Raw genomic sequence first — 19435 nt, 5'->3', positions numbered from 1 at the left:
TCTACACTTACTCACATATCTATTCACAGTCCCCAACACTGATTCACTCGCATGATAATGGACCTCAGCTTGAACAGAACTTTAATGAGAGTGTTTGTTGTGTCTGTATTTGAAGATAAAATAAAAGGCACAATTTCAACTGCCCACATCAAAGACACAATTTGATATCTAAACCTTTGTAGGATTTGATATCAAAGGTTATTACACTCCTGCTCTGTGTTTGATTGGATGATTAACAAAAGTTGCTGACAATCAGTTTACAACAATTACTTCGACTTGATGTTTGTATAAAATATCCACATTAAAGCAGTTTGAACATTTTACGAATAAACAAAACTTAACAACTGCTGACTGATGTCTTACATTGCTGATATTTTCTTTTTAGGGACATTACGAAAAAATGCATGGCAATTTCACAACTCTGTGTGAAAAACAAAACAAAACAAAACAAAAAAATCTTCAGTACAAAGAACAGGGGACTGGTTGAAGCAGACAAACAACAGTAATGAATAGTTGGAAGTGTGTTTTTAGTACAGCACCGTACAGTAAGCCAGACATCGCTTCACAAACAGCTCCTGTTGCAAAACCTCTCTTGTCTTAGCATGTTGGGAGCTGTTCCACAGACACATTTTAGGAGAATCTGAATAATTGCCCAGACCAGGACTTCACTGCAGAGCTTAACAAAGCCCCTCTTAGAGAAGAGAATGAATAAAGAAAGCAACATGCCAGAATAATCCTCACATGAGGTCAATGTGAGAGAACACCAGCAGACTTTCTCTTTCAAAGTAAAAGACGTTAATTAAAGGAACACTCCACCGAAAATTTATCTTGTGCTTGGAAGGTGGCTTTGAGAAGTTTGCTGCATGCTCCGTATAGACTTGATGTGTGAGTTTAATCGTGACTTACAGTTCCAACAGCAAAAAAGATATAATGAATGAAGCTAATCAAAAGCAGGAAAATCCAAACTTCTGTAGTTGTTCGACAGCAGCTCTCAAACTTTGTTCACGACTTTACCCCTGATGTGGATGTGTGCTTCCGCCGTCCAACTTATGGCTCATTTCTAACTGCTTAAAAACCTCAAAAACTGTTAAGAAGAACTAGAATTAAAGCCCATTCTACCTGTTAAGGACCCGTGTATGCTAGTTCTATGCAGGACGTGTTCAGAGGAGTTGCCTCATGTGAAGTACATGTGAGGTTTCTAGTTAGACTGTACAAGGGTTTGCATGCAATTTTGTACTTACAATTATGGCTTTGCACATACATCTTTAATTTTAAGTCGGTAAAGAATCAAGCTAAAAAGATCTAAATGTTGCCAAATTGTGTTAATAACGTTAGTGGGGATAGGAAGGGTATCTGTGTGGCTACCCCAACAAAAGATCAGTATCCCTGGTAGACCACTCCAGCGAAAAAAAAATGAAACTGGCTTGCCATAAAAAGGTGATGAACAAAATATTAAAGTTGGATGTTATTGAGATTGTGAGAGTTGACAGTTTACAGCTGTTAAAACTGTTATGAAATTTGGGATCTAAAATAACACAAAAACTTTATCAGAATAATATGTGTATTTTCTTAATTTACCTGTAGTTTAATTAGTTAGTAAGGAATGAGCATGAATACATATTTTTCAAATTATCTCAGGAACTGTTGAACTGTAAATATCCTTAAGGTTGTGGCGCAATTTGAGAAAAACTGGTGCTAACAGTGGACGCTTCATTCATCTAAATTGATACTTTAGACAAAAGGTTGAACAGAAAGAGATACTTTTTAAAGAGTTTTTCCTAGAAGTCAAACTTCAGAGGTGACAACTTCATAAGCATCACAATGCCAATACTTGTCTTCATTCTGAACCTGTTGCTGCAACTCAAATATCTGAATCCGGACACACTGAATAAATTATCTTTAAATTACTGAATGGGGAGAAGGATCTGTACAAGTCGCTGCAGTGAGCTCGGCTGGTTGTTCCGTGTGGCAACCAGGGGAGTGGGTGTGATAAACTGCCAAGAGTCTCGCGGAAAACGCCGCCTCAAGTAGGTCAACCCGACTCAGAGAGATAATCAAGGCCATTTTGACCCCTTCTGTGTGAGCTGTAAGTGGGTCAAATGCGGCAGTCAGCTGTTGCAACTCTATCACGCGGGGTGCTGCGAGGCACTTGTCATACTGTCAAACCCCATTCCGTTAGTATAAGACGTGGCAGGGTGCCCGTCTGCACCCACCAATGCAGGAAATAACCCTCTTTGTGCCCCCCTTCGGGTGAAGTAACATAAAGTTCCTCACAGCAGCAGCAACAGCTCCACCTTCACTCTTGTCACTTAATACACCCCCATGCAAACACGTCCCTCTTTAACTGCTGTCTCCTCCTTTTGACAGCAAAGGCTCCTTCTTTAGAGACTCCTTCTCCCCCCCCCCCCCCCCCCCCCCCACGTCTAAAATGCCACCCGCATTTCAACCACACTAACTCCAGCAATACCCCTGCTTATTTCTCACTCTTCAGTGCACAGACAAAAAGGGGGACTCATGTCTCGAGAAACACTTCTGAGCACAAATGTGCAACAGCAGAACAAAGGCGATACAGGGCAGCCTTAATCTCTGCACTACTGAAGCCAGCAGCTATTTTAAAGCTCTTTCTCCGTCTCTTTCTTTCTCTATCCCTCCCACCTTCCTCTGTAACATTCTTCCTCTCTCCCTTACTCCCTTCCTCCTCTCCCTCTTCTCTTCTCTTCCCCTTTGGTGTCTGAGGGCAGCAGCTCCGCTCTGTTTTCCTCTCCTTTCTCCCTGCATGTCCAGTGACTGACTGCACAATACACATCAATTATTCATGGCTGCTCTCTCTGTTTCGCAGGCAAAAACCAATCACAGATGGAGTCATTGCTAATGGGCTCCTGCTGTACTTTGCCACCGGCTTCTTTGCACTCAAGCAACAAATACCCTAGAGACAATAAGAGGGGAAAAAGGAGGGGTAAATAAAAAAAAAAAAAAAGAGGGGGGAAACTTCATACAGAAAGACGAAGAGGAGAAGAGGAGGACACAGTGGTTAGAGCAGAAGAAAGGTACGCATCAGCGGGAATAATACTGCAAAATTTGAAGCCGGCTTCTGCAGCTTAAAGGGTTAAAGACAGAGAGGGAGAGGAGGGAAGAGAGGTGGGATACAGGGGAAGGGGAGGGAGATGGGGGACAGGCAGAGAGAGAGAGAGAGAGAGAGAGAGAGAGAGAGAGAGAGAGGGAGAGAGAGAGAGAGGGAGAGAAATGCTTATCTCCTCACCTCGGATGTATGCAGCAGTTATTGATGTATCTTCTTTTTCTGTCTAGTGATCCATTGCTTGCTCTCCCAATACACACATCACACAGAAGCAGCCACAGCCACTTCGCCAGAAGGGAGACAGGGAGGGGAGGAGGGAGGAGGGAGGAGGGAGGGGAGGAGAGGAGAAGAGGGGGAAAAAAAAGCAGGCAGCTCACATTTCAAACCTGCAAAAGGGGGGCGGGGCCTAATGTGCTAGACGGCCTGTATCTTGGCCCAGGTCCAGAGCAACGAGTTAAAAAAAAAAAAAAAAAATCAATTGATTTAAAGGAACATTTGTTACGAGGGAGATGATCTGCAACTTGTGCTGAAAAAGTGGGCGATAGAGATGGGTCAGGTGGGTGCATTAAGCAGTGATTCTAGTCTCCAAATCTTGTCTTTGCATACAGTCGACTTAATCCATCAAACTAGTCATTGTAATTAAGGGAATGGAGGAGGAGGAGAAAGAGGAGGAGGCTGGGTATTGTGGCTTCCTAATGTGCAGAGGGTTGGGATACCAGAGGGAGGGGCAAATTAGAGCACATTTGTCTGTCAGCACACATGAGCCCGGGTAAGCTTTTAGATAAATAATTACACCTTTATAAAACATGCAAACTGTGGCCACCTGAGGTAGAGAATCTAATGTCATCTGCAAACCAAAATACTCACACTGCTGTGGCTAGGCTATTTTTGGTGTCAGATGAATGCATCGGATGTTTCGCTAAAACAAAACAAACAATTTAATTTATTCGCAAAAAGGAATGGACTCCTACTACTTTATTACAAATGATGGCTTTGCACCTGAGGTTTAATCAAAAATATATAAAGATCCTTTAGATGTTTTGACTGAAATCAATAAGCAATGGTTTCCAGTAACTTTAAGAAACTTGGAAAAGTTGTAGCGAATTGCTTTTGAAAATCTGAATTTGCCATTATTAAAGTTCTACCTACATAGGAGTTTTGATAACAGCAGGTCCACGTAGAAAAATAGAATATTTAACCACTTCATTTTAAAAAGGATAAAAAGATTATAGTCATTTTTATTATTGAGAAAGAAAATGCCATGTCACGTCATGAACTGATACGCAAACACTTCATTATTTCATTAGGAGTAACAAGACTATAAGGAGTGGCTGAAGATGCAACCGCCTACTGCCACACACACAGTAATTGCAAAAGGGACACAGAGGAGAGGAAGGATATACGACCTCTTATCACAGGTCTTTCCTGTCTGTGTTTGCTCTCCTGCTATTTACTATCAGCTAAGTGCACGGCAGGTGACTTACAGCCCTGCACCCCCACTGCAAGTTGACACATCAATCATGACTGGGTGGAAGACTTGACTTACAGTTATGACACAACAGTGGACACGGTGTTGATGTACAGCTTATATAACACACATAAGTCTTTCACTTTGAAAACCTTGACACGCGTACTCATGTCGTGTAGATGTGCACACTTTTTCCACACATTCAATCTGAGAAACATTTTAAGGTTCTCGGTGTTCTAAGAACAAGTCTTCACGTTGATAAGGGGTGTCAGGAAAAAAAAATCCAGCTAAAGACCGTGTGAAAACGGAAAAGGAAAAGCCAAACTATATGATAAAGATCACAGGTTGGAGATGAACAGACAGGAAGCCCTGGAAAAGAGAAATTACTGCCCTGCAGGCCCGTGTGTGTGTGTTTGTGTTTATCAGACATCTGTACTAGGTGTCAGGTAGAGACCTTTCCACAGCTCAGCGACAACATGTCTGATCAACTCAGTTTAAGATCCACTTAACTTGAAGACCCGATTTCAACCTGTATATGATCTTCCCTTCAGACTAAAGTTATGAAGAGATCTACTGTGAGGAACTGATGAGTTCAAACACTTACTTTAAAAGCTCTATTACACACTAGAGTAACCTCCATCTTAACCTTCACAGTCAGTTGTATTCTTTCATATCATTGAAAATTCCCTGCAGTTTACAGAGGACTTAAATCATTCAATTAAAAAAACAAAAACAAAGCCTCAATCAACAGCCTTTGATACGAACTTCCCCAACTGGATTGCTGGTTTTGTTAAATAGAATAAACAGTCCTTTGTCTGAATAAAGTATTACTCTCTTCAAACCCCTATTTCATTTGAGTTTTCCTTTTCCTTAAAACTTATTTCAATTGAATAACTTTCAATATTTGTAGTCTGTCCCAAATCCAACGACTAACTTTTTAACTTTTACTGAAATAGATAAGTTGACGCAGTTCGTCACACACTAATCTTAAGCAGCTAGCAAACTTCTTTGCTAGCTGCAGCTAGCAAGGCTTCTGCTTCCTCATCTAAACACAAAAACCAAGAAACCAAGGTGAGGTCCCATCGTAGAAAGTCCCACAGTCTGACGGACCAAACAAGACCAAACAGGATAAAAACTGTTGCTTCGAAGTTTTAATCCACCAACACTTCTGATGTCTACTAATAAAACTTGCAAACAGCCCTGCATGTTTAAAACAAGTGTGGAGACAAACTGAGTGAGAGTTGAAGCCCAACTAATTATCTGCTGAATGGCTGGTTTACCAGGCGATTGTTACACGAGAGAATGAAAGGCTCGAGGGGCTGAAAAACTTTGCCTCCCCCCCTCCTCTCTTATAAGTTGGTGCCTCCTTTCACTGGTTCGAGCTGAGGAATTCCAAGAGGTTGCTGAGGCAAGAACCATTGGGAATGTTGCCGCTCTGACCCTCTAGGAGGAATAAAATTGTGAGTAAGCGTTTTGGCAAACCAGGCCGATCCACTGAAATCCTACATGAGGGGGTGTGATGCTGATGACACCGGGCTTACAGGGTTCGTAATGTACCCTGTGATTAGAGAGGGGAGGCCCTGATGAGTTTATCCACTCACTCTACCCGCTTTGATGTCGCCGCGGCTTTACGTGTGTGGTTGGCCCTGCGGTAAGACAGCCAGAGTAATCACAGATTAATAGAGCAGGGTAATCTCATTCACAAAGAGGTCACTACTAACAGACAGAACACCCCTCCCCCTCAGCTACATCCGAGCATTGTGAGCAGCTTGCAAAAAAAGGCAAAAGGACTACAAGTAGCCAAACTCCCCCTACATTTATTGAAGAGATCATCATTCATTTCAGGTCTGCTGAATTCAGGAGAAATTTAAACTGCATCCAACACAAACACATTTGTGTTGGAACTCATAAACCTCTTAACGTTGCAGAAATTCAGATACATATGTTACTGATAAAATCAATAGGAGGTGATAATGGAGTTTTCTTGCAGTGAAAACTTACATATTGCTGCTGTCATTAAGATCAAGGTCTGTTACTTTTAGTTTTGCCCTTACAAGCAGTAAAATTAAGGAACTAACACCTTCGACTGTTGGAGGCAATTCATGATGAATCAATTCATCAAAGCTACGACCTGTTTCGGACCAAAGTTGACTGTGGACATTGATTTTCCTGCTGCTGAAGTCAGCTGCCCTCAGCACAATATCCCTCTCCATTTTCTCCCATGTTCGCGATCAAAGTTTAGATGACATAAGAGAAATGTAATATAGCTTCATGGCACTGTGAGTCAGAGCCAAGACAAGTGAGGCCTGGTTAAAACGGGACACCTAATCTGATTTACTTATTAGTGCTCACCCACTGACCTAATGTCCTCAATGGCAAACAGCTCTGATCCTAACCAGCAGAGCTTTTATTTGTCTGTCAATCCAAACTCTGAACATGAATTTTTATGTATTTTACACAACACAATATGTGACTTTCTAATAAGAGAAAAACAGCTTGGCACTTCCTGGAAAACTTTGTCATTCAAAGCTGAATTCAATTCATTTCAATTAAAAAAAAAAAAAAAAAAAAAGGATTTGTCCCCAGTGGGGCAATTCATGGTTCCATGAGAGGTTACATATTCCTGAAGACATACTGCTGCACACTCACAACAGCTCACCCCCAACTTCATGTGTAAAATGACAGCAGGAATACTCTAAGTAAAGTCAGAGTGAAAAATGTGTCTGTTTGCGGTCACACATGTAGCTTCCCCTCAACATTTCAGGACGCATTGAGGATTTGTATGCATATTTGAAAGTACTGTAACAAAATGTTGGCAAAGATTGGGGGCTAAACCAAAATTGTAACAGTCTTGGGGCATCTCCAGTAGTATATATATATACTGGTAATTAAAATGTCTTTAATTGGTTAGATTGAATAGACCAACACAGAATAGTCACCCATTTTATAAAGGGGGAGGAGGGATATTACAGAGGGTCAGGGTCAAAAGTAGAATAACAAAAAGGTTGTAACCATAATGTGTATACACAAATGGACAGCGAGCCTCAGCACCCTCCTGTTGAACAAGATGAAGCCAGAATATTGCCATGCTGGCACTGACATATTGTGAATTTGCAACCGGAGTGTGCCGAGTAGGGATTATCTCAAACAGCTGTAGTACTGACGTGATGTGTTAGCTAGCAAAAACAAACAGTGTTAACTGAGCTGTTAATAATGGCATTTTATATTGTTTTAAAGCATCAATTCAATAATCAACAAGACACTTGTGATGACTAACAAAAAACATGTTAACTATCATGACAAAACAAGATTTGAGGAAAATGAACTGACTTTATCTTTTTTATGTGCAAAGTCTTACCCATGCCATATTTGTTAATAAAGAGGATATTGTCAGCAGGGGCAGCTCTGCGTCTTCAGGCTTCACTGCCAGGCGGCTGTTTCTCCGTCCATCATAATATACAATCTATGGTTGTAACACTCCACTTAATTAATACAGAACTCATCTTGTTTAATCTACTCCGTCACAAAAGCCAATCTAGTGTCGAAGATTTTTACTCCTCAAAGATTTATTTGCCTTTGTTTTTGGATGACTGACCCTCTTGCAGCAATTCCAGCCCCGTTATGAGACATATTCTCCCCTTTCCCCTGATCTCGGCAACCCTGCTGGAAATCAGGGGACAGGGCTTTTCCCATGAGGCCCTGTGGGAGTATCCTTTAAAAGCCACAGAGGGCTTTCTCTCTCATGCTCCTCGACTGGGGCCTCAACTCGAAAAGATGAAAGCTTCCTCTTTGTTTTCCACAGACTCTCTCACTTTATTTGGGTATATCAGCTCAATATATTCATACATGTACAGGTAGATAATTGTCCATGAAATGCACTTTGGGATGCTGCCTGGAATTGAGTACATGTTTCCAAAAGACTTCTGTTGCAGGAAATTATTCCGACAGAGAATCAATTGGCAATCTTACCTAAGCCTGTAAAGCAGGACCTGAGATTTGATTTAGCATTAAGTAGAATTAGAACGTTTGGTGGAGGGAGTTAATTGCAGGCGCAGAATGATTTCTCCTACCATGGCTGACACAAGAGTGACACTGCATGATTTGAAGCCTCACATTACCCAAGATATAAAACCACAGATACCATAAATCAAAAAGAGGCAAACACGAGTGAAAACTCAAACAATATGTGGCTCTGGCTTAATGTCCAAGTCAACGTAAGCACACAGAAGCAATTGCACAACCCTGCTGTAACTGAAAACAGGTGCTACCCACAAATCAAAAAACTGTAAAGGAGGACGAAATATTCCTGTTATCTGCCGAGCTTCTGACAGCCTATACGTCTTCATTCCCCTCCAGCTTCAGCATGCTTTTTCGTCAGCTTGATAACAACATTTAGCAGTATACATATGTCCCAATAATCCATCACTGCACCGCAAAACACTCTTTCCGTGTAAGGCATGAACTCGTCTCTGATACTGTGTTGTTTTGTGTACAAGTGTGATGAATGGATTATGCCGCTGTACCCACTTAGTCTAGAAGATTTCATAGAAGAAAGACCATCCATTCAGTCATGGGTGTGACATTAACGTGGAAGTTTATGTTTATAATTGAGTGTTATATTTGAAAGAAAGGTTATTTTCTTGAACTAGTCAAAGGGAAGTAACTCTCAACCATGCAGAGAACCGTAAAATAATGTAGTATAATTAGTCTCTTCTTATCTCTGCAATAATAAAAAGACCAATTTAAAAGTAATCCAACAAAATACGTTTTATAGGGTCTTTAAAGTGCGGTTTCAAACATGACGGGATGTATCATGAAATACTGCCAAAAGTGCACACAGACACTTTGAGCCCTGGACAGGCCGGCATGGCCAGATGGTCTGAGACGCTGGTTGAGAAAATTTGAGTCTTACCTGCTGATTTTGGAGTGAACTTGTCCCTGTTGGCAGCGCACACAGCCAGGAGCCGGTAGCCCAGGTCCAAGTCATAGCCCTGCTGTGCTGCTACACGGCTGACCACCTGAACAATGACAGCGAGAGGCAATCCGTCAGGACAATGATAGATTGTATTATGGTCTGAGGTTTTTCCCTCATTGGGAAATAACTAAAGGACAAAGTTTATTTGTGAGGATAACCATTCTAGGCAGTAACCAGATAGTCACTGTCTAGTTATTTCTAGTAGAAATGTCTGAAATTACATGAATATTATTACTTGGCCGTGTCAGATACTGAAAAAATGGACAAAGTGTCGATGAATACTTTCTTTTAACAGCTCATTTTATTATGAACGTTTTACTTTTTGGAAGGTTTATCAGTTCAAGTTTCAATGTTTTTTGCTCATTCTATTCAATTTTGTCCAATCTTAAGTACCAAAATGAAGGTCACAAAAAAGCCATTCCCATTATTGGTTCCTAAACAGATAGAAGTAAAAAGAACTAAATAAAAAAAATAAGTGCATTCTAAATACATCTTTATTCATTTCTGTCTGTTTTATAAACAGTTAAATACTCCTCACAGGTACTTTAAGGGATCATGCTTGTAGTTAAACTATTCAGAAAGACTTTACATAAGGGAACTTCAGCAGCATCAAAGCCCCACTTTAACTTACAGCATAAAGTCACTGCAAGTTTACCAGTTCCATATGAGTCAGTGGACAGCAACACAATTTAAAAATGTGGCCTCCAGTGCAGCAGAACCTACTGAGAGGACACATTAAGAGAAACATCCACATGCCACAGGAGGGGATGTAAATCAGCCTGATGTGTGACATGTTGCTTTGATTTAGATTCACCATTATCAGCTCAAAGAGACCCGCTCAGGCCATTAAGAGCTTCAGGACATACTGAAGCCTGTGAGGACCAACGCGCCTCACTAGAAACAGATTCTTCTCCATGCCTTGGTTTTTCAGAGCTGTGGTCCTGCTGTCAGACTCAGAAGTTCAAGACAAGCCCGAGGGTAGTACAGCTGAACGCGGCTTCCTGCACCATGTCATTATCTCCTGTAAGTATAGTCCTGACCTGACACCATAACAGAGTATGTATATATCTGGTCTTTATTTATAGGAATCCCCATTAAGAAAAAGATATATGTGCATATGCTGTCTAATTAGAATCTAAACTTGTGAGGGATATTTTGCTAAATGGTAATTCTAGTGTTAGCAGTTACAACTAGTAGTTCTAATTTCAGGGCTTAAATTGTATACAGTGCATGGGGTTGTGGTGACGAATTGCTATACACACTGTAGGCAAGGCTCAATGAAACTAACACAATAATAAATTATTCCGCTTTTTTTTCCTTTAAAAAGAGGTGAAATATTTAGTTTTTTGCACCTCATAGGAAGGGATGTCAGCCTCAATAAGATTCACATTTTGCACATTTTTCTTCGCCTGCATATTTTTTAAGATTGGGCTTCTTTTGGGCATTTCCAAATCTAATTCTCTTTTATGAATGTTTGGACATTTGTCTGACAATCATGGAATCCACTTCAGGTTTCATGAACTAACAGATTTTACAAGATCTTGGGGAAAACTGAAAACAGTAGCCCTGAGAATCATTTGTAAGGGTTTAAGACAAAACTGTTGTTTACAGTTTCATATATTTTATTGCAAACAATCAAACATTATCATGAAAAGAAAAAAAAGAATCAATTTGTTCTGTGTTAAGGCTTAAACCTGCTACTTTGGTGAGTATGAACATTAAAATGTTTGAAACTTCTGCATCAAATTAATAAAGTCAAAATAGCCTAATTCTAAATACCCCTGCTCTTTGAAATGTTTTTTTGGGTTTTTTTCATTTGTGCTCATCGCTTAAAGATTATCCTCTGAAATCCTGGTTGTAAAATATTTATCTGTTCGCAGAAGAAGTTTCCTGTACTGTAACCTGACATTACGAAATGTCAACATGCACACAGCAGAGTGAAGTGTTTACCATTACAGTCTGAGACCGGGTAATTTCACAATCACATCAGACTCTCTGCGCTCCCTCCCCGTGTGGCTCATGCTGAAAGTCTGTACAACCCATAAACTAAAAGGAAAAGCCTTGAGATTTTCTCGGCAGGAAACAAATTGAATTGATGAAATGGAGGAAAAAGCACCTGCTGCTGCACATTAAAGCGGTTACACAAACAATCACTTGAATGGAAGACTGTGTCACAGTGGTTTCACTGTGGTGCTCAAGTACAAATCTCTATGGTTCTTTTGCGTTTTGTAGCTAAGTTCGCTTGACAAGGTTACAAATTGCAGCAGTAGAAGCTATATGGATCTCTTATCTACTGCTGCAGGCAGCATGGAAATGTGCATGTTAATGCACATTGTGGCCCTGGGCGATAGGTGAGTGACACATCTGAAGACTATTCATTGTTATACTTTACTGTTCTGTGCCTTTGCCAACAAATTGTAATCCCCTCATTCAGAAATTGTCCTGTTGACATTTAACATTCAGAGGAGGTGTTAATCAAAAAGCTACTAAAAAAATCTATAACATACTCTTGCACTTTCTGATTGGAAAAGCTATTCGAAACAGTATTCGGTTAATGGAACAACACTTCACTGTTAGTAAGCTTCTTAAAGACAAACACAAGCTTGAGGAGACCATTTGTAACAACAACAGTTGAAGTTATTTTGTTGAGCTTACTAGCTAACGCTGGTTTGGGCTAAAAACAAACAAAAAGCTTTGTATTCAAGTTTGTCGTCAGCTAATGACACAAAAGTCTGCTGTTAGCACAGTTTAAAACGTTGTTATTCTGACTTTAAAAAAAAAAGCTAACATGGTTTTTACAAAGAAAAAAACAAGGCGACCCCACTAGCAACATGCACTATGTTAGCCATGTGTTTTGGTATGGTGTGCTTTATAAAAATACAATGTCATTTTTCTGAATGTTCATAACATTAAAGACACAATTGTTCCAAATATTTATGAAAATAAAGCTTTTAATGATCACTTCAACAGTTCAAGGCTGTCTTTTTCTTTCACAGTGTACATTAGTTTATCTTCTTCTGGCGAAGAATGGTAAGAAGCTCCGTTTTAAGACATTTAGCCTTTAAACTTTAGCTGTTATAAAAGTTTAGCTTCCTAACTTTTCATTTGTCACTTAAATAAGCTAACATAGTTCTTTAAAGATGGGCAGCTAACAGTGCAAGCAAAACAATCTGTGTTCTGTGTGTTCTTTCACAAATGTTATTGATAAGCAATAAACAGGCTATGTTTTTTGTGTAATAAAAAACTATTGCACTTTATATTGAATGTTTTGAGAAATGCTTATACTTTTTCTTTCATCATTAGGTTGCACTATCATCATACCTGTATTTAGTGGGCTAACGTTTTAGCAATTATAGTGCAACATTAACTCCATTTGTGGTTTTTCCCTTTAATTTAGAGTAATGATAGATCACAAATCGTCACGGTAAAAGGATATGACCTTCTCTTTGTGGATTTGTCTCACATTGCCAACTCAAAGTACGCTGATCTTTTTGAAAATGATAGTCATGGTTTAAGTCACTCTGGTCAAACTCAATCTTTGTTTATAGTTTCCGAACTGCCAAGTCCTTTTTTTTTAAATGCCACGGGATACTAATTATTCAATTACTGTAAAGCCCCCAGGCCTTTCAGGAAGGGAATACAGGGCTCTGTGTGTTGTGTATTTCTCTGTAAGCACTGATTGCTTTGTGGTTTGAGGACGTTATTGCACTCCTTTTCATGTTCCAGTGTGCCGATTTCATGAGCCGCAGCGCAATCTGTAACGGAAGTCTCTGAAAGGTGACTAAATCTCTGTAGTTTCTAAGGAGTGAAATTCGTTTTATTTTCCAGTGGCCTCAATGAAGATCAGATAGCTAAACACCAGTTCCCCCCATATTCCAGAGGGGGTTATGAAAAAGTCAATTCAACAGTTGTTTAAGCAGCCCTTTCATTGTCCTTGAACCTTCTAGAGTGAGACTGCAGAGGACCATTGGCAACTTACCGTTAGACATCCCATCAGGCTTTGCTCGAAGGGGCGCTGGAAGGCTCGGGGGTCGCCACACCAGTCCAGCAATTCAGTCGCTGCCGTTTGGAAATTTGCTGGATTTTGTAAGTGCTGAGGGGAGAAATGGAAAGAGAAAAGAGTTATTTCTATGTTAGCCATGTATCATTTCAATTGATAAAATCTGATGTTATTGTAAGATTAGATGGGAATGTGCTGGCTAAATGGGTTATTTCTAATCTCAGCAAAATGCATGCTTAGAGGCCCGATGAAACAAGACATGCCCAACAACCCAAAAGATTCAATAATGTAAAGGTTGCCTGCTATTACTAAAGATAAATAAAATGAAAATAAATGATGTGCGAGATTGCCAACTGTGTATCCATCTATTACCTTTATAAAAAAAGTATTCACACATTCTTGTTAAAGTCAGGTATGAACAAATAGGAATTTAATCTAAATATTAAAAAGATGTACCTAAAAAAACTTTAGGTGGAGGATGTGGCTGATTACCTGCTTAGGGCGCTGCCCCTTATAACCCAGATAAGAGACAGACAATGGACTGACGAATCATGAGAGAATACATTAATTGTATACAATGTATTCATTGAAAATATTTATATTTTACGTTTTATTTATATCCAGACAAATAACATGATTAATAATGTAAGCACTGAGTAGTTTAGAAGAAAAAAAAATATTCTCATGACCACTCTAAAATATCTGTATGATGCATATTGTCTATATGATGCATCGTGTTGTAGACTTTAGTAATAATGCGCAGGGTAGGAGGGGTGTGTCCCCATTAAGCTTCCTCTTCTCTCTCTCCTCAGGTTTCTGAAGCAGCTCCTTGACACCGAGCGCAATAAATCTCCCTGTATGGCTGCATGAGTAGCCGAGGAAGGCTGTATTCCAGCATCCGGCCCTGAGCAGTGCTGTGACTTTATCTGACAACAGGCTCCTTGACCTACAGGCACCCCCTTTATGGCATTCATTCCCCAACTGAGCTCCAGCAGCCCCGCTCACAAGCCCTGTTGTCTGTCACGCTGTAGAGCAGCGAAGGAAACTGAAAACTAGACCACTCTGGGTCGGCATACTCGACTCACTGGAGGTAATTTCTTCTGCAGTAGAGACAACACATCAGCTTAGCAGTAATCTATTGCCTTTGAGTAGATAATACAAAAGCTTTTGCAGTGTACAAACTAGGAACAAATGGACCCTGCATCAAAGGCATCAAAGGTAAACAGAGAGGTTTGTCAGCTTTAAGTGAACGGCTGCTTTCTTCACACGTCTGTGTGCTTGGATTTCAAAGTCTGAGAGAAAAGAAGAGGAGGAAGAAGAGACAGCTCTGTCTCGCGGTGCTTGTTTGTTGTTTGCTCTTTAGGGGGCAGCAGAGGTCAGGATTTGATAAGGCAGCTTTCATATCAATTTACAAAGCCAGTGTTTGACAGAGGCTGGATAAAACCAGTCGTGTTTATTTTATGTTCTGTCCAAAGCTGTTCCTATACATGTCTTTGTTAGGATATGTGTGCTTTAAGAGCGTCTTTATTTCTAGCGGCGGATAAAATACTCCTGGAGAAGAACACAAATCCACAGATGCTAAATTTAGATGAGTCTGGAAGCTAGACAACACACGCAATCAGCGCACAAGGATGTGAAGAGGGGAGGAAAAAGGTGTGTGTATGTGTGTGTGTGGGGGGAGGGAGGGGGGGGGGGGGGTATGTTGAGGAGGAGGAGGAGGAGGAGAAAAAAAGAAAACACAGCACCAACACTTGGGCTTGAAGTGATTACTGTTCTCTGCACTCGGAACAATTGGTCCCACCAGTGTGGCTGTCACATGGAGAGCTTGGCACTGCCTCGCCACAGATGTTCCCCCTTCTCCGGCCAAAACCCACCAATCAAACCTAAACTAGTGGCCAAGAGACCCCCACCCTCTGTCCTAGTCCCCCCCGGGTGAGACAGTCCTCCAACATTTATGCTCCAGTCAAAGGCCGGTTCAGTCTGAGAGGAAAAAAGATGGACAGAAGTGTCCTGAGAATACAGCTTTCTTCAGATACAATCAAGCTCTGTAGTCACGTCTGGAAACGACTTCATCTGCACATCTGCAGCAAAACTGACTGTGACAGCACACACGGTCTGGCCAAGACATCCTTTTCTATTCCAAATCACAGCTTTTTGGTTGTGCTCCTGTTGTTGCTTTCCATGCAGAGACACTGCGGAGCTCTAAAAACATATTAATGCAGACAACTAACCCTGGAAAGAACACACAAAAAAAAACCAACAACTGCATTGCTGTTCATTGCAACAGCAGTACAGGGACTGTTGTTTTCCACTTTATCTTGAAATATTGACGCTTACTGTGTGAGGAAGTGCTCCTGCAGCGAGAGGAGAGTTCATGGTTTCCTCCGAACCTCTGTACATATCACCGAGTGGAGAGTCTGACAGCTAACTGGCTTCCCCACAGCGAGAAGAAAACTACTCTCTCTCTCTCTCTCTCTCTCTCTCTCTCTCTGAAATAGATACCCGGCGTATCGCGGAGCCCATCTTCCCCCCAAAGTGCTCACATCGGTGCAATTCCAGGGCGAGAGAAGAAAAACAAACCGCCACCGAGAAAGTGTGTGTTTGGATTGAAATCAGATAACTGCTTTTTGTGCTTTTTTTTCCCGTTTTGAAGCATCCTCACCTGTTTGGAGGTTAAACAAGGGAACACATTTATTTCACTGTTAAAGATACAATCCCTCAAGGTGTTTTGCACCACCTGCAAACATTCCACTGACTACCTGTGTGAGTGAATTTTCCAAGTAGGAATAAAACATGATGATGGATGATTCCGCAGTTCAGAAATTAAGCTGCTGTTTAAAATTCAAATCATTGCAATTTCTCCACAAGTCGGTGATTTCAAAATCACCTCCTTGATGATTCGTGATTTTACTTTCTAGTCGCGATTCAATCACGCTGACAGATTCCAATTTCCTCTACTTTATCTTCGCGCTCTGCAGTAATTTATCATTTGAGCAACAAAATCAATTTGTTCCCCTGTCCGCTGCTCTGGCTGGGAGTATTCAGAGAGACATGTCACATCTCCCAGAAAACAACAAACACAATGGAGGAGGCTTCATTTATATTCCTGCTCCACGTCCGGGCGATGCCAAAATCTCAGCCTGTGCACACTTTCAATTAAAGCAAACAGCTGGATTGGTTTACAATATTTCCTTAATTATTTTAATGGCTTGGATATTGGACAATGGGGAGCAGGGGGAGAAGATAGTGAGTTAATTGTTCTGATCTCCCCTGATGATCATCTTTGTGTGCGGGGAGGAGAATAGACAGCCCGCTGAATGGGCTCACTGCTAGTCTAATTGGCAGGACATAAATGGTATTTATTATGCGAGGCCTTCCAAACCCTGATTGTCTGCGGCACAAAGCTGCCTCTATTAGCAGGGTGCTGGCTCTTACTGGTTGGTTTGAAATGACCCGGTGCTTAACCATTTATTAGATGGACTGTGGGCCTCCTTGTATGCCATGGATCTCTCTAATTGGCATGTTTACCCATGTGCTGCTTCCAGCCGGACGCTAACATTGGGACGTGTTTGTTTAAAATTTTGCCTCGCGGGGTTAAAACATTTAACCCGAGACATTTGAATAGTTTACACTTTGTTCTAGACAGATTCAACGCCCCCCTTTTTTTTCTTGATCTGAGAACTTCCTTTACAGAATAATTCATCAGCTATTAGAGAGTCAGAACATTACTGGAATCCCATTTCACCTCCCATACAAGCAACGGAGGAGAAGATATTGAATATTTTATGTCCTGCTGTGTCAACAGCAACCAGACTGAAACAGAGAGTGTTTACGTCTCTCTTCCTTATTACTTAAGGACATCAAAGGCTGTCTGGTCTCTGTTTGCTCCCTAAACACTCGCCCTGTCTTGCTTTCTGCCTCACCTTGTCTCTCTCTCTCTCTCACACTAATATCTGGGAACTCCCTGCCGAGGGTAAAAAAAACAAAACAATTTGCCACGTCCACACTTGTGTTTAAGTGCAAACCCCATACGTTGTCCCAAAGGCCCTCAGAAGCAGTCTTCTTCGGGTTCTGGACCTCAAAAAACAAAACGGGTTGTCAGTTAAGAAAAGAGATCAAAGGCAGAGCGCCCTGTAGCCCGGGGTAACGCAAGTATGTCTGTTTAACTCTGCCAGAGATTCGTCCCGCAGTTAACGCTGCTCAGAGCAGAACAAAAGGACTCGCTGGGAGTCAGCAGTGGTGGAGGGAGAAAGAAGGGTGATGATGGGGGAGGGAGGTGGGGGCCTCCGCTCTTTGACCCCAGTCAGTAACCTGAGTCACACCACAGTCATGATAAAAGACCCCACAGATTAGTCACTTAATGGGGCCAAACAGGGGAACTGGCACATAGTGGCCACAACGTTTCCGACAAATGTACATACGTATATATATATATATATATATATATATATATATATATATATATATATATATATACAGCTGTTTATACCAGTTGAATTGGAAAAAAAGACAATCCATACTAGCTTGATGATAATGTTGTTTAGGTGAAATATTTGGAAAATCCCCGACATACACAGTTGAACATTTTTTCTCAACCAACTAAATATCATTTAATGAAATGTCAAACGACTGAGTGCTTCATCACCGAATTATCTGCGGATCTGCGAGGGCAACAACATTTGGCTGACATTTCTGCTCGAGAAATCACTCATAGATGAGAAGTGATTTTTTAAATCGACTATGAAACATACTTTAGAGGAAGTACTCAGTGAAGTAAGTACAAGCAGTAAACTGGAGTCTGATTCATTATCTGCAGTTTAATCACAGCCAAGTGCCATGGCTTAATAAGACGCAGTGCTGTATAAATTGCATTTTAACATATGAAAAAAGGATGGTGCAAAAATGAAGGGCTATCAATATGTATCACACTTAATTTCTTATGTTTTGTCCGCCTGCAAGCAGGATTTTGTGATTGTTCCAGGGGAGCTGAGTCTGACTCTTACACAATACAAACTAGGAGGTTAACTACACCAATTTGTCACGTTATCGCTGTTTATTCACCTCGTATATTTAGTTTCCACCCTTGAACTTTCCTGAGAGCTGGGAAATTCCCCAAAGTAGACAAAAAAGGTTGGATTTTCAGGTTTTCAGTTTCATCTCTGCTACCATTATTTCTTTTTTAAACTCATATTAATTCGGTAACGTTGTCCCAGTCTGTGAGTTCATACAGTAAATATGTAATGAAACAATGTGAGCTACACACACACACACACACACACACACACACACACACACACACACACACACACACACACACACACACCAACATGTAAAAAGGTTTTAAACATATTCACAAGACAGCCATAAAACTTCACTAAAGCCCAGCTGTGTCGTCACGTGTTACACTGCAGTTAGCATCAATTCACCTTATGTGACTCTCATCAGTGTACCATCAAGCAAATCAGACACACTTCGCCGGCACTCACCTGTTTGATACACAGCAGACGGTCATTTGTCTGCTGTATGTGTCTGTCCATCGACGGAATCGAGTTCATGTTGATTGTCCCTCTTCGGCCTCTACCTGCCAGCCATTAAACTGCAGCTCTCTGCAAAAGAAACACAGACATGTGTTACCGCTCAGCTCTTCTCAGGGAAGCTGCCAATCCCATCACCACCAGGATATTGCAGTTTAGTGTGTGTGTGTGTGTATATATATATGTGTGTTTGTGTGTGTTAGCGTGTGTATGTGTGTGGCTGTGAGCTGAACAGGAGGGGGTGGGAGGAGGGGGGGGGGGGGGGGGGGAGATATTGATTTGGCAGGTGACAAGCACCTCAGAGAGCTCAGAGGATGACATCGCTCTCTGCCGCTGTGACACCCTCAACAAGCCCTGGCAGTTGCCCTGAATGCACACTGGA

At 41.1% G+C, this 19435-nt stretch overlaps 1 protein-coding gene across 5 annotated transcripts in view; it reads right to left on the bottom strand.

Annotated features, from left to right (window-relative positions):
* Positions 1-19435, bottom strand: part of LOC306817232 (zinc finger MIZ domain-containing protein 1-like) — a 110611-nt gene that overhangs the window by 20875 nt on the left and 70301 nt on the right. For 4 of the 5 annotated variants that reach the window (XM_079333951.1, XM_079333952.1, XM_079333953.1 and 1 more), the window contains exons 3-5: positions 19006-19125; positions 13499-13612; positions 9457-9562 (exon numbers count right to left, since the gene is read on the bottom strand). In XM_079333951.1, the coding sequence (XP_079190077.1) occupies positions 9457-9562; positions 13499-13612; positions 19006-19074 (289 nt within the window). In that variant the 5' untranslated portion in view covers positions 19075-19125. Of the gene's footprint in view, positions 1-3259; positions 3887-9456; positions 9563-13498; positions 13613-19005; positions 19126-19435 lie in introns of those variants that run through there. The other variant, XM_079333955.1, reaches the window with a different exon arrangement.

Source organism: Symphodus melops (genome assembly GCF_947650265.1).
Source record: "Symphodus melops genome assembly, chromosome: 21".
Taxonomy (NCBI): Eukaryota; Metazoa; Chordata; class Actinopteri; order Labriformes; family Labridae; genus Symphodus; species Symphodus melops.
Note: the sequence above shows the minus strand (reverse complement) of the source record. Positions and strands in the feature narration are given on the sequence as shown.